The sequence below is a fragment of the Mugil cephalus genome, chromosome 23 (genome assembly GCF_022458985.1).
Source record: "Mugil cephalus isolate CIBA_MC_2020 chromosome 23, CIBA_Mcephalus_1.1, whole genome shotgun sequence".
Classification (NCBI taxonomy): domain Eukaryota; kingdom Metazoa; phylum Chordata; class Actinopteri; order Mugiliformes; family Mugilidae; genus Mugil; species Mugil cephalus.
The window spans coordinates 15,493,706-15,509,108 of record NC_061792.1 but is presented as its reverse complement, the minus strand read 5'-3'; the positions used below and the strand labels follow the sequence as shown (position 1 = coordinate 15,509,108).

Below are 15,403 nucleotides of genomic sequence, written 5' to 3'. Positions count from 1 at the left end.
CAGACATCCATCTTCCTTCTAAAGAGCTAATGTTAACACCCAATGCTAATGCTAACACACAAGGACCATGGGGTCCTGAATTGCATTGTGGGAAATACGGACTTATTGTCTGTTAACTGTTGAGGAGTTATTTCATGTATGTAGCATTTATGTTGGCTGTTTTTTTGGTGCGTTCAAGTGCAACTTTTTGCCATGTTAAGCAGCGAGTTCAGAGCTTCAGAGGCGTGATGAGAGGATGAGAAGCGTGTTGAGAGGATGAGAAGCGTGTTGAGAGGATGAGAGGCGTGTTGAGAGGATGAGAGGCGTGTTTAGAGGATGAGAGGCGTGTTGAGAGGATGAGAGGCGTGTTTAGAGGATGAGAGGCGTGTTGAGAGGATGAGAGGCGTGTTGAGAGGATGAGAGGATGAGAGGCGTGTTGAGAGGATGAGAGGCGTGTTGAGAGGATGAGAGGCGTGATGAGAGGATGAGAGGCGTGTTGAGAGGATGAGAGGCGTGTTGAGAGGTTGAGAGGATGAGAGGCGTGTTGAGAGGATGAGAAGTGTGATGAGAGGCGTGTTTAGAGGATGAGAGGATGAGAGGCGTGTTTAGAGGATGAGAGGCGTGTTGAGAGGATGAGAGGCGTGTTGAGAGGATGAGAGGCGTGTTGAGAGGATGAGAGGCGTGATGAGAGGATGAGAGGCGTGTTGAGAGGATGAGAGGCGTGTTGAGAGGATGAGAGGATGAGAGGCGTGTTGAGAGGATGAGAGGATGAGAGGCGTGTTGAGAGGATGAGAGGCGTGTTGAGAGGATGAGAGGCGTGATGAGAGGATGAGAGGATGAGAAGCGTGTGAGAGGATGAGAGGCGGTTTTGAGAGGAGGGAGAGGGCGTGTTTAGAGGATGAGAGCGTGTAAGTGAGAGGCGTGTTAGAGGATGAGAGGGGATGAGAGGCGTGTTAGAGGATGAGAGTGGATGAGAGGATGGAGTTGAGAGGATGAGAGGCGTGTTTAGAGGATGAGAAGTGTGATGAGAGGATGAGAGGCGTGATGAGAGGATGAGAGGCGTGTTGAGAGGATGAGAGGCGTGTTGAGAGGCGTGTTGAGAGGATGAGAGGCGTGATGAGAGGATGAGAGGCGTGATGAGAGGATGAGAAGCGTGTTGAGAGGATGAGAGGCGTGTTTAGAGGATGAGAGGCGTGATGAGAAGATGAGAGGCGTGTTGAGAGGATGAGAGGATGAGAGGCGTGTTTAGAGGATGAGAGGATGAGAGGCGTGTTTAGAGGATGAGAGGCGTGTTGAGAGGATGAGAGGCGTGTTGAGAGGATGAGAGGATGAGAGGCGTGTTGAGAGGATGAGAGGCGTGATGAGAGGATGAGAGGCGTGTTGAGAGGATGAGAGGCGTGTTGAGAGGATGAGAGGATGAGAGGCGTGTTGAGAGGATGAGAGGCGTGTTTAGAGGATGAGAAGTGTGATGAGAGGCGTGTTTAGAGGATGAGAAGTGTGATGAGAGGCGTGTTTAGAGGATGAGAAGTGTGATGAGAGGATGAGAGGATGAGAGGCGTGTTGAGAGGATGAGAGGCGTGTTTAGAGGATGAGAAGTGTGATGAGAGGCGTGTTTAGAGGATGAGAAGTGTGATGAGAGGCGTGTTTAGAGGATGAGAAGTGTGATGAGAGGATGAGAGGATGAGAGGCGTGTTGAGAGGATGAGAGGCGTGATGAGAGGCATGATGAGAGGATGAGAGGCGTGATGAGAGGCGTGATGAGAGGATGAGAGGCGTGTTGAGAGGCGTGATGAGAGGATGAGAGGCGTGTTGAGAGGATGAGAGGCGTGTTGAGAGGCGTGTTGAGAGGCGTGATGAGAGGCGTGTTTGGTGCCGCGGTCCAGGGATCCAGCTTCCCTCCACATGGTCCGTCATGGCGTCTAGTTCAAAGAGCGTGTAGCTGCAGGTCTTTGTCAGAAGCCGGCTGGACGTCTTTTATGTTGGACATGCAGGATTCCTCAGGACGACTTTGATTATTTATTTATCCCACTTCTCTCGTGTGATCGTGCCAATATTTTACACGAAAGTGCTCAGCCTGCTCTGAAATTCATGTTGCTTTATTGTAGCTTTGAAATCTCTCTGTATTTGAAGTCTGCTCTCCCTCCCACCCTCACCCTCCTCCCATCCCTCCATCCCTCGGCTCACTCTCTTCTTCTTCTTCTTCTTCTTTGCTTCTGTGTTCTGGCAGCCCCCCACCACATCTTCCCCACCTTCCACACACCGATCCCCATTGACATGCGCCACCATGAGGGACGCTACCACTACGAGCCCCACGCTCTGCACGCCATGCACAGGTGAGTGTCCTCCCTCCCTCCCCCTGCCTCCCCCTTCGTCAGATCTGTTTGATGCTAATCTATGTTTCACATTCACTTACTGCTGCACAGCGCTGAGCTTGTTTTCCCAACTTGCCTCTGAGTGCGTGTTAGCAGGAGCTGATGATGAGAGCTGAGCGTTCAGAGCCGAGCTCTGTATCAAAAGCAGATGACGTCCAAAGTGAATAGTCGATGGTAGCTGGAAGTTTCTCCTCTCTCTCCGCCACGGAGCAAGGCAGGCCGGGGTCTCCTTATATTCATTAGGCTGCCGGGGCTAATCTGTGTGGTGCAGGCCGGCTTGCCCCCGAGCTGCTGCGATAATTAAACTCCCAGAGAGCAGAGGCCACGAGCCGGCGGTGAGTCCCACCTCCATCAAACCTCATTTATTTTCCCCGGAGAAACCACAGCGCTGTGAAACAGACGTGCCTTCGCTTCCACTCTTCCTGTTGTCTCCACCACGAGGACGAGGACGAGGACGAGGAAAAAGTTACTTTATCACAAAAGAGAAACTGGCTGCGAGACAAAAAAAGTCAATGGAGTCCTCCGAATAGTGCTCTTACATTTAAATTCACAGATTTGATGGTGATGCATACTTCGCGCCTGGTGGAAGCAGGGCTATTCATCACGGCGGCTAGCAGAGGGCTGGGCGGGGGGCGGCGGAGGGGGGGCTGTCCACCGACTCGGCCACCTTGATTAATGTGATTTGATCTTGACAGTGGACCCCTAATTCATCAAGACCTTGATCTGGTTGTCGCTCCCCCCGCTGCCTGCGCCAAATTCACCTAATTACAGGAACATTGCGCAGCAAATTAAGTGCGGTGTCATTTGTCGCCTGGTGCGGCACTTTATTATCCGGCGGTGGCAGCGTGTCAGAGGTCCCCTCCTTGATTGTCTAACATGACACCCCGGCGCCGTCCTCTTTATCATTGTTTGCATACAGCGTAATGAGAGCGCTGCTTATTTTGTCAGGGCTGTCACATAAAGAAGAAAAAAGGAAAAGAGGGGAAGCCGCCGCCGCCGCCGCAGGGAACAGCGACTTTACACTTACACTTAATTATTTATCATCAGCCTGTTGCAGACAACGAGCTGCCGTCTGCAGGTCAGGACCAGATCTAAGGTCAGATATGTTCAGGGGGGGGGGGTTTAAACGTGAACCAACTACAGGACGCACTGATGGAATGAGTTTTTAAGGAGGCCGTGATTTGCAGCCGTATCTAGGTCATGTCTTCCTCTGCATCAGACAGATAGATGGGGGGGGGTTTGGGGGTTTGTGTTTGTTGCCGTTAAAGTTTGAGAGGTCCTCATAAACCTACAGTGGGAGTTTATTCAGCGGCTCTGGACGCTGTGATTTATCTAAATCAGAGCGCTCCCCGAGCCCGACACCAGAGACGAGAGTCACTGTCACACTGTAATTCATCTCTGGTGTCAGGGAGGACGGGGGGAGGGAAGGGGGAGGATGGGGGAGGGAGGGGGCGCCCACAAACAAACACACAACTACCGGTGAGCCATCAGTCACCGGAGCTCAGCTCTGATCACAGGAAACACAGAGTTTAAAGATTCACAGGAGAAACTCAGAGGTAACGGTAGATTCCTGTACTTCCTTTAACACTTTAACACTTCCTGTACTTCCTTTAACACTTCCTGTACTTCCTTTAACACTTCCTGTACTTCCTTTAACACTTCCTGTGCTTCCTGTATCAGCTGCTGGAGGAGACGTGATGACCTACTATGACAAAACGTGGCGATATTCCCACTTTTTAGAGAGCAAAGCTGTAAATTTATTAGTTTTAGATTAAAGCTGCACCAGTTCATGCCTCGACCACTACGGGGCAGAGAAACACAGATCAGATTTGTTCTTGAGCCCTTCAGACATTTGTTTTTCCGTCAGCGTTCATCAGGGAGCTTATCTCCCCAAATTAACTTTACAAAACCAACAAAGCCTGTTTCTTCCAGTGTTGCTGAATTTAAAGATGAGAATCTAAACAAACACCAGAGGAGACACTGAACATGACGACAGAGAAGATTTAAGCTGTAAATTACATTAAAGCTGCACCAGTTCCTGTTCTGACCACTAGGGGGCAGAAATACGCCCGTCATCTATTCTAGGGGACGAGTGCGTGGCCGCTGGGAGCTGCAGGTGTCTGAGCAGCAGTGGACAGACGGTTTTCAGGCTGTATTTAGTGTCAGAATCTTCAGCCTGGTTGTTGAGCTGGTTAACACAGTAAACAAACCCAGGGCCTGGACTCTCCTGCAGGCTGAGCTGCTGTAAACACACCGACCGGCTGCTTCTTCCTGATGCAACCTGAGCTCCAGACGCTAAATATTAAATCTTCTCTTTGTGCGTCCAGTCCTGCAGGTCTGCCCGGTGGCCCCGTCATCTCCGACATCTCCCTGATCCGCCTCTCGCCTGCTGCCGTGGCGACCGGAGACTCCCCCTTCAGCCCGCCTCACCCGTACGTCAGCCCCCACATGGAGCACTACCTGCGCTCGGTGCACGGCAGCCCCACCCTGTCCATGATCTCAGCGGCCCGAGGACTCAGCCCTGCAGACCGTAAGACCCCCCCTCCCCCCGTCCCACCCATGTCCATATGCATCCATTGGTGACGCTTTGCTGCAGTCCTCTCACGCTTTATGGCGTCTGTGCTCTTGTCCTTTACTGTGTTTGACCCCCCCTCTTCCTCTCCCTCCCCCCCCAGTGGCCCACGAGCATTTGAAAGAGCGCGGGCTGTTCGGACTCCCCCCTCCTCCCCCGGGGGCCAGTCCGGCCGAGTACTACCACCTGATGGCCAGCCACCGCAGCCCCTACAGCGAGCTGCTCATGCAGGGGGGCGGGGCCACGGCGGGGGCCCACCTGTCCGACTACATCACCCCCATTGACGGTAAGCCCCGCCCTCTGCAGAGGGCAGAGGTCAGCTGTTTGTGCTCACAGATGTTTAGACCAAAGAAACGAGACGTTGATTCAGGAAAGTGATGTGAAACTAGTTCTGAAGTCGGTGCAGGAGGAGGTGAGGAGGCTGCTGATATAAATCACAATGGAGGGGGAGGGGGAGGGGGAGGGAGGGGGCGGGGCGGCGGCGAGCGAGTCCAGTCGGGGTTTTCCATTGGTCCATTTATCAGGGGAAGTGGCACATTAATAAACACATCTCCCCAGAGGTGAGAGGAAGTAACAGAGATGAATTCGACTGCCAGTCCTGAACGTCTCCGCTAACACAAAAAACACACCTGATCCTCTACACCTGCCCCCCCCCCATCAGCACGCACACACACACAGACACACACACACACAGAGACACACACACTCACACACACACACACACACACACACGGAGCCTCAGCTCAGCTTTAGCTGCTTAAATGTCTAAATTAGCGTCCCACGTCTCGGCCCCCCCAGCTCTAATAAACCTCCGGAGCGGAGACGTCCCCGGAGGAGACGCAGACTTGTTGAACCATCTTTCAAATTCCTCACGTCCCAGGTCTCAAAGCAGCGAGGGGGGGTGGAGGGGGGGGGTCATTAAGGACTGATCACAGCCACCAGCTGTTTACTAGAGGACGACAAACACGTCCTTAAAGTCTTGAGCGTCCATGTGAGCTCCTCGGATCGATGGGGGGGGGGGGGGGGGGGGGGGGCTCTGCATACTGACCCCCCCCCACAGATCAATTCTGGATAAATTGGCCTCATTTGCCTCCGTCACCTACAGGCAGCACCGTGTGATGTTTATCTGCAGAGATTAGGGCAGTTACTGTGGGCAGATTGATTGGTTATGTCTGGATGCTAATGAGGCCAGAGCTGCTTTGGTTTGGGGGGGGGGGGGGGGGGGGGGGGGTTCCTCTTATTAGCTTAGCTTAGCATAGAGAGTGCTTCGTGCTAAGCTAATGAGACGGAGGTGTGGCTGAGATGTGTGTCAGTGGGACAGGTTTCTCATGTGGGTCTGTGGTTCAGCTCCAGACCTTTAGAACCTTTAAAACCTTTAGAACCTTTAAAACCTTTAGAACCTTTAAAATCTTTAGAACCTTTAAAACCTTTAGAACCTTTAAAACCTTTAAAACCTCAGTGTCCAGGTTCTCCAGCCCCAGACTGACGCCCAGACTCAGCAGGAAGAGGGCGCTGTCCATCTCCCCGCTGTCCGACGCCAGCATCGACCTGCAGACCATGATCCGGACGTCTCCCAACTCCCTGGTGGCCTACATCAACAACTCCAGGTCCAGCTCGGCCACCGGCAGCTCCTACGGCCACCTGTCCGTGGGAGGACTCAGGTAGGAGGGGGGAGGAGGAGGAGGAGGAGGGAGGAGGGGGGAGGAGGTCTGAATGTAACGTGATGTGTTGTCCCCCTGCAGCCCGTCCTTCCCCTTCCCTCACCCCATCAACCCCATGGCCTACCAGCAGCTCCTGTCCCAGCAGCGGGGGCTCAGCGCCTTCGGCCACGCCCCCCCCCTCGTCCAGCCTGCGGCCGCCTTCCCAGGACGCCAGTCCGGCCTGGGCCTGTCCTCGCTGCACGGCTCCGCCCACAACGCCGGCGACCTGTCCAAGGTAGACCAGCCCCCCCACACACAGCAGCTCCTCTGGTGGAATCTAACCGACTCTAACGGTTGAGCTCCTCTCCTCAGCACCACGGAGGAGACCCGGCCGTCAGCAGCTCCCTGGACCCCCCCACCTCCACCAAGAGGTCCAAGGTGAAGGCTGAGGCCGACGGGCTGAGGACCCTGTCTCCCTGCTCACCGGTACGACTGCACCGCTCATCTCCTGTGATTGTTGTGTCTCCTGGAGGGAGGGGTGGAGGGGGGGCTCTGAAACGCTTTGGAAACTGAGGACGTTTGTCTTTCCCGTCCCGTCCTGTCCCGTCCTGTCCTGGCGTCCTGACTCGTGGCCCCGGAGGCGCAGAGAGACGCAGCCTCCCGTGACCTCCTCTCCTTGTAAAACGCGACTCGGATAAAGAAAAACTCCACATGATAAGAGCTTTGCATCCATTCCTCCCCCCTCTGCCCCCCCTCCCTCCCTCCCTCCCCCCTCCCCCCTCCCTGGCCGCTGTAAACTGTGCCAGAGCACTTCATTTTCATGAAATATTGGCCGGGCTTTATTGTCATGTGAGGAGCCTTTTTCTCTTTCTTTTGACAAATTTGCGGCTCCTCTCCGATAGCGAGGCAGGTTTGGGCTTGATGCATGGGGACGGTGCAGCGCCGTCGTCCTGGGGCCTCCACAATTGATGAAGATAGTGTGTGTGGGGCAGAGACAAACATGCTGCAGTCAGCACGTTGTCTGTGTGTGTGTGTGTGTGTGTGTGCGACCAGCAGCACCCTCATACGTCTCTCATTTGAATTTCAGACATTTTTAGAAACAGAAATTGTGAATATTTAATTTTTTTTTTCTGGAAGTTAGTTTCAGGACATTTTTAAAGTTTGTGCATTTTTGGAAAGTGTGTTTGTGCTAAATGAAAGGCTAACGCGGAGCCGTAAACACGTCACATGTGAGGCCGGGATCTAAACAGGCTGAGCTGTAATTAAAGCCGGCTCCTGACAGACGCCCTAAACTGTCCCACATGTGGACGCGTCTAACCGGAGACTGGCTCTGTGGACTCTGTGCAGAAGCATCCCGGCAGCCTGCTGGACCTGAAGGACGACATGGACCGGGACGAGTGCAAGCAGGAGCCCGAGGCCGTGTACGAGACCAACTGCCACTGGGAGGCCTGCAGCAAGGAGTACGACACCCAGGACCAGCTGGTCCACGTGAGTCCCTCCTTAAACTCTGAGAGCGTTTAGCCTCTTCTTAGACACGGTGAGACCCTGGTCCAGGTAATGAGGACCACATGTCTCCGCAGCATCTTGACAAATGATACGTTTCTGCAGGACAGCACATAAACACCAGAGAAGAGCCCGTCCTGCTGAACGGGGGAATAAAAGTGTGCGAGTGCAGAAACAATCAGAGTTTGCTTCCTAATTAGCTCTGGAGCAGCCGCCCTCTGAGGCTGCTTCTCCTAAGATGGATTTCTAGGACATGAGAGGCTGTTAGTGGACAGCCCCGCTCACGTCTCAGTGTGTGTCCCACAGCACATCAATAACGACCACATCCACGGAGAGAAGAAGGAGTTCGTGTGCCGCTGGGACGACTGTTCGCGGGAGCAGAAGCCCTTCAAAGCCCAGTACATGCTGGTGGTTCACATGCGCCGTCACACGGGGGAGAAGCCACACAAGTGCACGGTGGGTAACAGATGGCCTCGGCGCCCCGGCGGGCCCCCGGCGGGCCCCCGGAGGCCCCTAAACACTGACAACCGCTCACATGTACACAGTGTTTTTAAAAAGAGATAGTGGAGGTAAAGCTGCTCCGTCTCCTGGGACTCACTCAGTCTATTCATCAGGAGATAAAGCAGCCGGATCATTCACTCATCACTTAGAACCAGGCTGGGATTTAATCAGCAGCTTAACACGACCTCCATCATAAGACGTCGTTAGTCCCTTTACTTCCACTTTAAAAATCAGGCTCAGACTGAAGCTCCTCTTCTGCCCGTGTCGCTCTGTAGTTCGAGGGCTGCTCTAAGGCCTACTCCCGGCTGGAGAATCTCAAAACTCACCTGCGCTCCCACACCGGAGAGAAACCGTACGTCTGCGAGCACGAGGGCTGCAACAAGGCCTTCTCCAACGCCTCGGACCGGGCCAAGCACCAGAACCGGACGCACTCCAACGAGGTACGGGCCGCCCCCTCCAGCACAGGGGAGTGAGCACAGACACAGCGTAACCTCTGCTTCCTCCCCCAGAAACCCTACGTATGCAAGATCCCCGGCTGCACCAAGCGCTACACCGACCCCAGCTCTCTGAGGAAGCACGTGAAGACGGTGCACGGCCCCGAGGCCCACGTCACCAAGAAGCAGCGCAGCGACCTCCCGCTCAGGCCGCCGGCGCCCAGGGAGAACGGCGAGAACGAGGCGGGGCCCCGGCCCCGGCACCGGATCCAGAGCGAGGGCAAGATGGCGGACGGCGTGGAGGACTACCTGCACGTCAAGTCCATCAAGACGGAAAACTCAGTGGTAAGACGAAGGAGGAGGAGCCGCTCGGTTCCAGGCTGAACTTTCTGTTTCCTTCTTGCTGCTTGACTCTGTGTATTTCTCTCCTTCTCTGACTTTCCTCACGGACAGACCTTGCTAAGGTGAGCTCACCTCCAGCTTCTCCTTCCACCATGCTTCAGTTTGTCTTTCACATTCCTACGCCATCAGTTCAGACAGGACGTTCTCCATGCACCATCCTCTAAGACTTCATCATCCTGTGATGCTGGGTGTATATTTGCACTGGTAGTCACAGTCAGAGCTGCAGAGCCTGAACACGATAAAAGATTAATACTCAGACTCTGGGGATCAGGCTGTGATCAAGTGAATATGTTAGAGAGCGCTTCACAGGGAGACACGCTGTAAAAGCGTTCTGAATGCTGAGGATTGTTTGTCTGCGTTATTCATTTGTTTTGTCCCAACCTGAAGGCTCTGGATTCTTCTACCTTCACTCTCAGCTTCTGGAGGAAGGAACGTGATCACGTCTCTTTCATCCTGCCCATTTCTAATTCACAGACAGACTAAGACGCTCTGTAATCTGTGGTGCACCCCCATCCTCCCACCTCCCCCTCACCCCCCGTCCAAAAAACACTCATTATTTACAATTAAGCTGGGGGAGGATAAAAGAGTCCTGGTGCCACGTTAACCACGGCTCTGCTTGTGTTCTGGCACAGAAAACTTTGGGATAAACTGTTTATCTCCATCTCTGCCTCTGTCCTCAGATGTATCAGTCCAGCCCTGGCGGTCACTCATCATGCAGCAGCGAACCATCACCACTTGGCAGCGCCACCAACAATGACAGTGGAGTAGAAATGGCGGCGCACAGCGGGGGGAGTGCGGGGGACCTCAGCGCCCTGGAAGACCTGCCGTTTGTGGAGTCCTTGGACGGTGGAGATTCCTCCGGCGGGGTGGCGGTGCTGGGTCTCCACCTCAGGAAGCAGCTCGGCACCAGCCAGCGCCTGGAGCACCTGAAGAAGGAGACGCTGAAGGCAGTGAGGGACTCTTGTCGGTGGGCCAACAACCCAGCTCAGCCGGTCCTCGGCACCGCGCTGCCACCCGTCCCAGCCACAGGTAAACCCCGGGAACGCCGGCCGAACGATGCTGCAGAGCTGGTGAGAAACGTCCAACGTCTCCATCTGTTCCTTCACAGGGTCCCTCCTGGAGAGTCTGCGTACGGGCTGTGGTCCGGTGTCCTTCCCCGGTTCTGTCCTGGGTGAACTGAGCTCCGGTAAGACGACTGTGCGCCGGGACAGCACCTCCAGCACCCTGAGCTCAGTTTACACCCTCAGCCGCCGCTCCTCGGGCATCTCCCCTTGCTTCTCCAGCCGGCGCTCCAGCCAGGCCTCCCAGTGGGGGGGGGGCAACCGGCCCAGCAACGTCAGCTCCGCCGACTCCTACGACCCCATCTCCGCCGACATGTCCCGCCGGTCCAGTCAGACCAGCCAGTGTGGGGGGAGCAGCAGAGCAGCAGGGAGGTGTGGAGGAGGAGGCTTTCTCAACCCGCTCAGTTTGACCCCGGCCCAGCACTACCGCCTCAGGGCAACATACGCCGCTGCCACCGGGGGCGCACCTCCCACACCGCTACCATGCATGGACCACGCGTTCCTCAAGTCCCACCCCGGTCTGCACGAGGACCCCCGGGAACCCTGCACCCCCAGCAGACAGTACAGCCACTACGCCACGCGGAGCTTGATGCCCCACGAGACTCCGTGCAGCGTCCCCCGCCGGGCCAGTGACCCTGTGAGACAGGTGGAGTCCCTGAGCCAGATGCAACGCTTCAACAGCGTGGACACGCTGAGCCTGCAGCCACGTCCCCGTCCTGCAGCGAGACGCTCATCTCAGCAGAGCTGCTCAGACGGCGCCCTCCACTGGCACCACAGCCTGAGACCACCCAGCATCCAAGAAAACGTCTCCGACACAGACCGGACTCTGTCCAACGACCTGCAAGACTTCCCAGGAACCGTCTCTGTCCAGCAGCAGCTCTGCTATCAGAGGAGAATCAACCTGAACGCTTGTCCGTCTCCACCGAGGGACAACCAGGACAGTGGACATGTTCCCTGGAGCAAAGGCTCTTCAGGACTCATGGATGCCACCCAGCACTGTCCCAAAGCGCCGGTGCGAGGGAACCTGGCTGTCCTCCAGCAAAACCAGAACTTTGTGTGTCTCGGTCCCAGTCTGAGTCCTGACCAGCTGATGATCCAGGCCCTGTCCAACTCCCTGCAGCTGAATCCTGAACCAGGAGCGAACCGCCTCCACCTACAGAGACTCACCGAAGACATGGCGTCCCGCTACGACAGGAACGGTAACGCCACCTATCCGGTCGGCGGGGGCGGACTGAGCCCCGTTGTCGACCTGCACTTTGCTGATGCTGGATTTCAGCTTGTGCAAGTAAAGACTGAGGACTGTGATGGATCGCCCCTGATTCCAGACCGGCGGGCCTGTAATACGATCCCCCAGAACCGCCTCCAGCCAAGGCCACCGACGGAGCCTCGGACCAGACGCCCCTCAGGCCCAAAGCTGGCTCAGCGAAGAGGACGCTGGGCCGATGCTAACACAGACGCTGCTCCCAGATCACCCTCCAGTGGACCTTTAGGACTTCCTTGTCGAGAGGACTCTGACGACAACGCCATCTACTACACAGGCCACATTCAACTATTTGAGCCCAACGGCCACTTGGCCCATGAGGGCAGCCAGGTGGCCTCCCTGGAGCATGCTCAGATAGACTTTGACAGCATGCTGGACGACGGGGACCACTCCAGCCTCATGTCGGGAGCTCTGAGTCCAGGTCTGCTCCAGGGTTTGTCCCGGAGCTCGTCCCGCCTCACTACGCCCAGGGACTCGGTGGCGTTGCCCTCTGTGCCGGCGGGGACGGGCAACATGGCCGTCGGGGACATGAGCTCCCTGCTGACAGCTCTGGCCGAGGAGAGCAAGTTCCTCAACATGATGTCGTAGCCTCGCGACAGACATTTAACGGCAGCGCCCCCGGCTCTAGTTGTCATGTACAGGTTTGTCTCCGGGTTATTCAAAGTGGTTTTGTTTTTCTGAAAAGCCATATCTGAGTTGTCTTTGTTCGCCTTAGCTAGCAGGTTGTTGCGGTTGTTGTGCAGGTCTGCAGATACGTCGGTTTACTAAGTGCCTGCCTCAGACCAAACATGTGCAAACGTACCTGAGCTCCACTTTGTTTTCTATCAAGTTGCTTCTTTGTGCTGAAGGAGAATCCTCCATCTTTCTCCTGTGTGAACCATTGCTGCTGACACTCTTTCTTTTTGTACATTCTCGTGCTGGTTGTCTGTAAATAACATTTGTACATTTTTAAGAAATACAGTAATGACTTTGATTTTTATAAACCCATGTTGCCTGTGTTTGTCCTTGGTGTCCGTTGTTATTATGAAGCCGTTCAGATCATGGCCTGGGTTCCTGACACCAGCCTGTAAATGAAAGGACACAGCTCGTGCTCTGATCCGACGTCTTGGTGTAAATCAAGTGTTAACTCATCATGTGCTGTCATCTCCCGCCTCTCGCTGGAGCTGAGCAAATATTATTATTCATCAGTCCGTCCCTTGATCGTTTCCTGCAGGAGGAGGAGGAGTGTTGATGGCTTCAATAATTCAACGACTAAACTTTTGTCTTTGAAGCGGCGCTCCTGCACGCCGCGCCGACGACGCACTTTCCTCCATCCTTTCTAGTCGGGGTGTTGAGACGCCGCACGACCTCTTTCTTTGAAACGGCTCCCCCTGACCTCGGACTCGACATAATGTAAATCCTCTGTGGTGAGCTGATGAAAAAGGACGCTAACAGGAGGGGAAAGGCTCGGCGTGTGCAGGGCTGCAGCTAGCCCGGCTGTACTTCAACATTGGCTCTGACAGGACGACCCAGAGGACGCAGCTGCTGAAACCACATAAAACAAACCAGCTGAGAGGGCGAGAGGTTCCCGGGACGGAACAAATGATTTTAGTCTGTCAGGGAAGTCAGCCGAGGATACGTTTGATGTGGAGCTTGTGATTGCTTCTGCCACTGGAATTCCTTATTCTCTCAGAGATGTGGAGTGGGAGAGAAAATAGCCCCGGGCCGTGAAATCCACCCAGGCCCCGAACAAGAGCTGGAGATAAGACCATCCTGCAACACCTTCATTCATGGGCCGAGGTAACGGGGCGGAGCCTGAGACCACGTGGTCGCGGAGTCCAGGACCCGGCTTCACATGGAGACGTTTATCAGGACGTGACGGAAATCCAGCTCCACCAAGACTGAGGGCACCGCACGCCGACAAGACTGAGGAAACTTTAACTCATCTGAGGGAGGAGGAGGAGGAGGAGCAGGAGGAGGACGAGGAGGGGGAGGAGGAGGAGCAGGAGGAGGACGAGGAGGAGGAAGAGGAGGAGGAGGAGGAAGAGGAGGACGAGGAGGAGGACGAGGAGGAGGACGAGGAGGAGGAGGAGGACGAGGAGGAGGAGGAGCAGGAGGAGGAGGAGGAGGAGGAGGAGGAGGAGGAGGAGCAGGAGGAGGAGGAGGAGGAGGAGGAGGACGAGGAGGAGGAGGAGGACCCAGTGGTCTCAGAGGCAGGTCCAGTCAGAGAAACAGGGTTTTTACGTCTCAACAGCCAGAACACAAACTGGTAGAAATGTTCATTAGTGATGAACCTTTTTAAAAAGATTCTGGAACCTGGAGCTGAGAACCGAACCAGACCAGAACTAGAACCAAACCAGAACCAGAACCAAACTAAACTAGAACCAAACCAGAACCAGAGCCAAACCAGGACCAAACCAGAACCAAACCATAACCGGGACAAAACTAGAACCAAACCAGAACAAAACCAGAACCAAACTAGAACCAAACTCATCACATTAAATATGAGACACATAACAGTGAGATCCTTCCTTCCTTTCTCTCTTTTCCCTCCTTTCCTTCCATCCTTCCTTTCCTTACCTCCTTTCCTCCCCTCATTCCCTCCCTTCCTTTCCTTCCCCCCTTCCTTTCCCTCCTTTCCTCCCCTCCTTCCTTCCTTTCTCTCTTTTCCCTGATTTCCTCCCCTCCTTTCCTTCCCTCCTTCCTTCCTTTCCTTCCCTCCTTTCCTTCCTTACTTTCCCTCCTTCCCTCCCTTCCTTTCCTCCCCTCCCTCCCTCCCTGTGACCACATGGTGGCGCTGTCCCCTCAGACTCAGATCAGGTGCCATGTGCTGGCTGAGGACGCCCGTCACCATGACGATATGGAAAGTGACTAGTGAGTCAAAGTGGAGTCAGTGTGACGTGAAGGAGACTCCTCTTCCTCTGCTCTGACCTCCACCACCACCACCAGCCCTCCTCCTCCTCCTCCTCCTCCTCCTCCTCCTCCTCCTCCTCCTCTGACACGCCGTCATTAGTGTCTTATTATTGCTGGTGTGACAGTGGAACGAGGCAGATGATGGATCGTGCTCTGCAGCCTCTGATGCTTCTTCATTTCTATCAGACTAATATGGAAATTCAGCCTGTGTCTGTGTCAGCCCACGGCACCTCCACCCACGGCACCTCCACCCACGTTCACCTGCCAGTCCATGGCTTGCTGTCCCTCCCAATCTGTGGAGTCCAGGTTGGTCCAGGTGTCCCCTGGGGGCCCCTGTGGGACACATGTATTATTAAGGCGTGGCTGCTCATTGTGACGGGGCCACGTCCCAGCTGAGAGCTGCTTAATATTAAGTGTGGGCCTGTGAATAATGTGGAGGAGCCAAGGTCAGCGCTGCAGCGGCGTCGGGCGGCGTCGGGCGGCGTGCTCCCTCCACGACACGTCCCTCCTTAAATGAGATGCAGCCAAGTCCAGAGGAAACTAAAGTACATGGAGACAGTTGTGTGCAGCGGTTCAGTGTCGTGAACTGATACAACATGAATATTCATGACGTGTTCCTGCGCTAAATAACATCTGTTCTGCAACAACGTGCCATCTGGTCCAGGGACCGGGAGACAGGAGAGGCTCATCACGGCCAGAAAAACAATCATCATCTGCACCTCCACCACTTTACATTTCATCAACACTGAGACCACGCCCACCTGTCACTCCCAGCAGCCACGCCCCC

The 15,403-nt window shown here is 55.0% G+C and overlaps 1 protein-coding gene across 1 annotated transcript in view; it reads left to right on the top strand.

The window, feature by feature from the left end:
- The window catches only part of LOC125000635 (zinc finger protein GLI2-like), a 29,042-nt gene extending 16,334 nt beyond the window's left edge, over window positions 1–12,708 (top strand). The window contains exons 3-14 of the mRNA XM_047576225.1: window positions 2,206–2,311; window positions 4,678–4,880; window positions 5,026–5,208; window positions 6,382–6,583; window positions 6,665–6,857; window positions 6,935–7,048; window positions 7,910–8,050; window positions 8,372–8,521; window positions 8,842–9,006; window positions 9,076–9,345; window positions 10,083–10,431; window positions 10,511–12,708. Coding sequence (XP_047432181.1) covers window positions 2,206–2,311; window positions 4,678–4,880; window positions 5,026–5,208; window positions 6,382–6,583; window positions 6,665–6,857; window positions 6,935–7,048; window positions 7,910–8,050; window positions 8,372–8,521; window positions 8,842–9,006; window positions 9,076–9,345; window positions 10,083–10,431; window positions 10,511–12,312 — 3,878 coding nt within the window. The 3' untranslated portion in view covers window positions 12,313–12,708. The remainder of the gene's footprint in view (window positions 1–2,205; window positions 2,312–4,677; window positions 4,881–5,025; window positions 5,209–6,381; window positions 6,584–6,664; window positions 6,858–6,934; window positions 7,049–7,909; window positions 8,051–8,371; window positions 8,522–8,841; window positions 9,007–9,075; window positions 9,346–10,082; window positions 10,432–10,510) is intronic.
- Window positions 12,709–15,403: the final 2,695 nt, after the last annotated feature.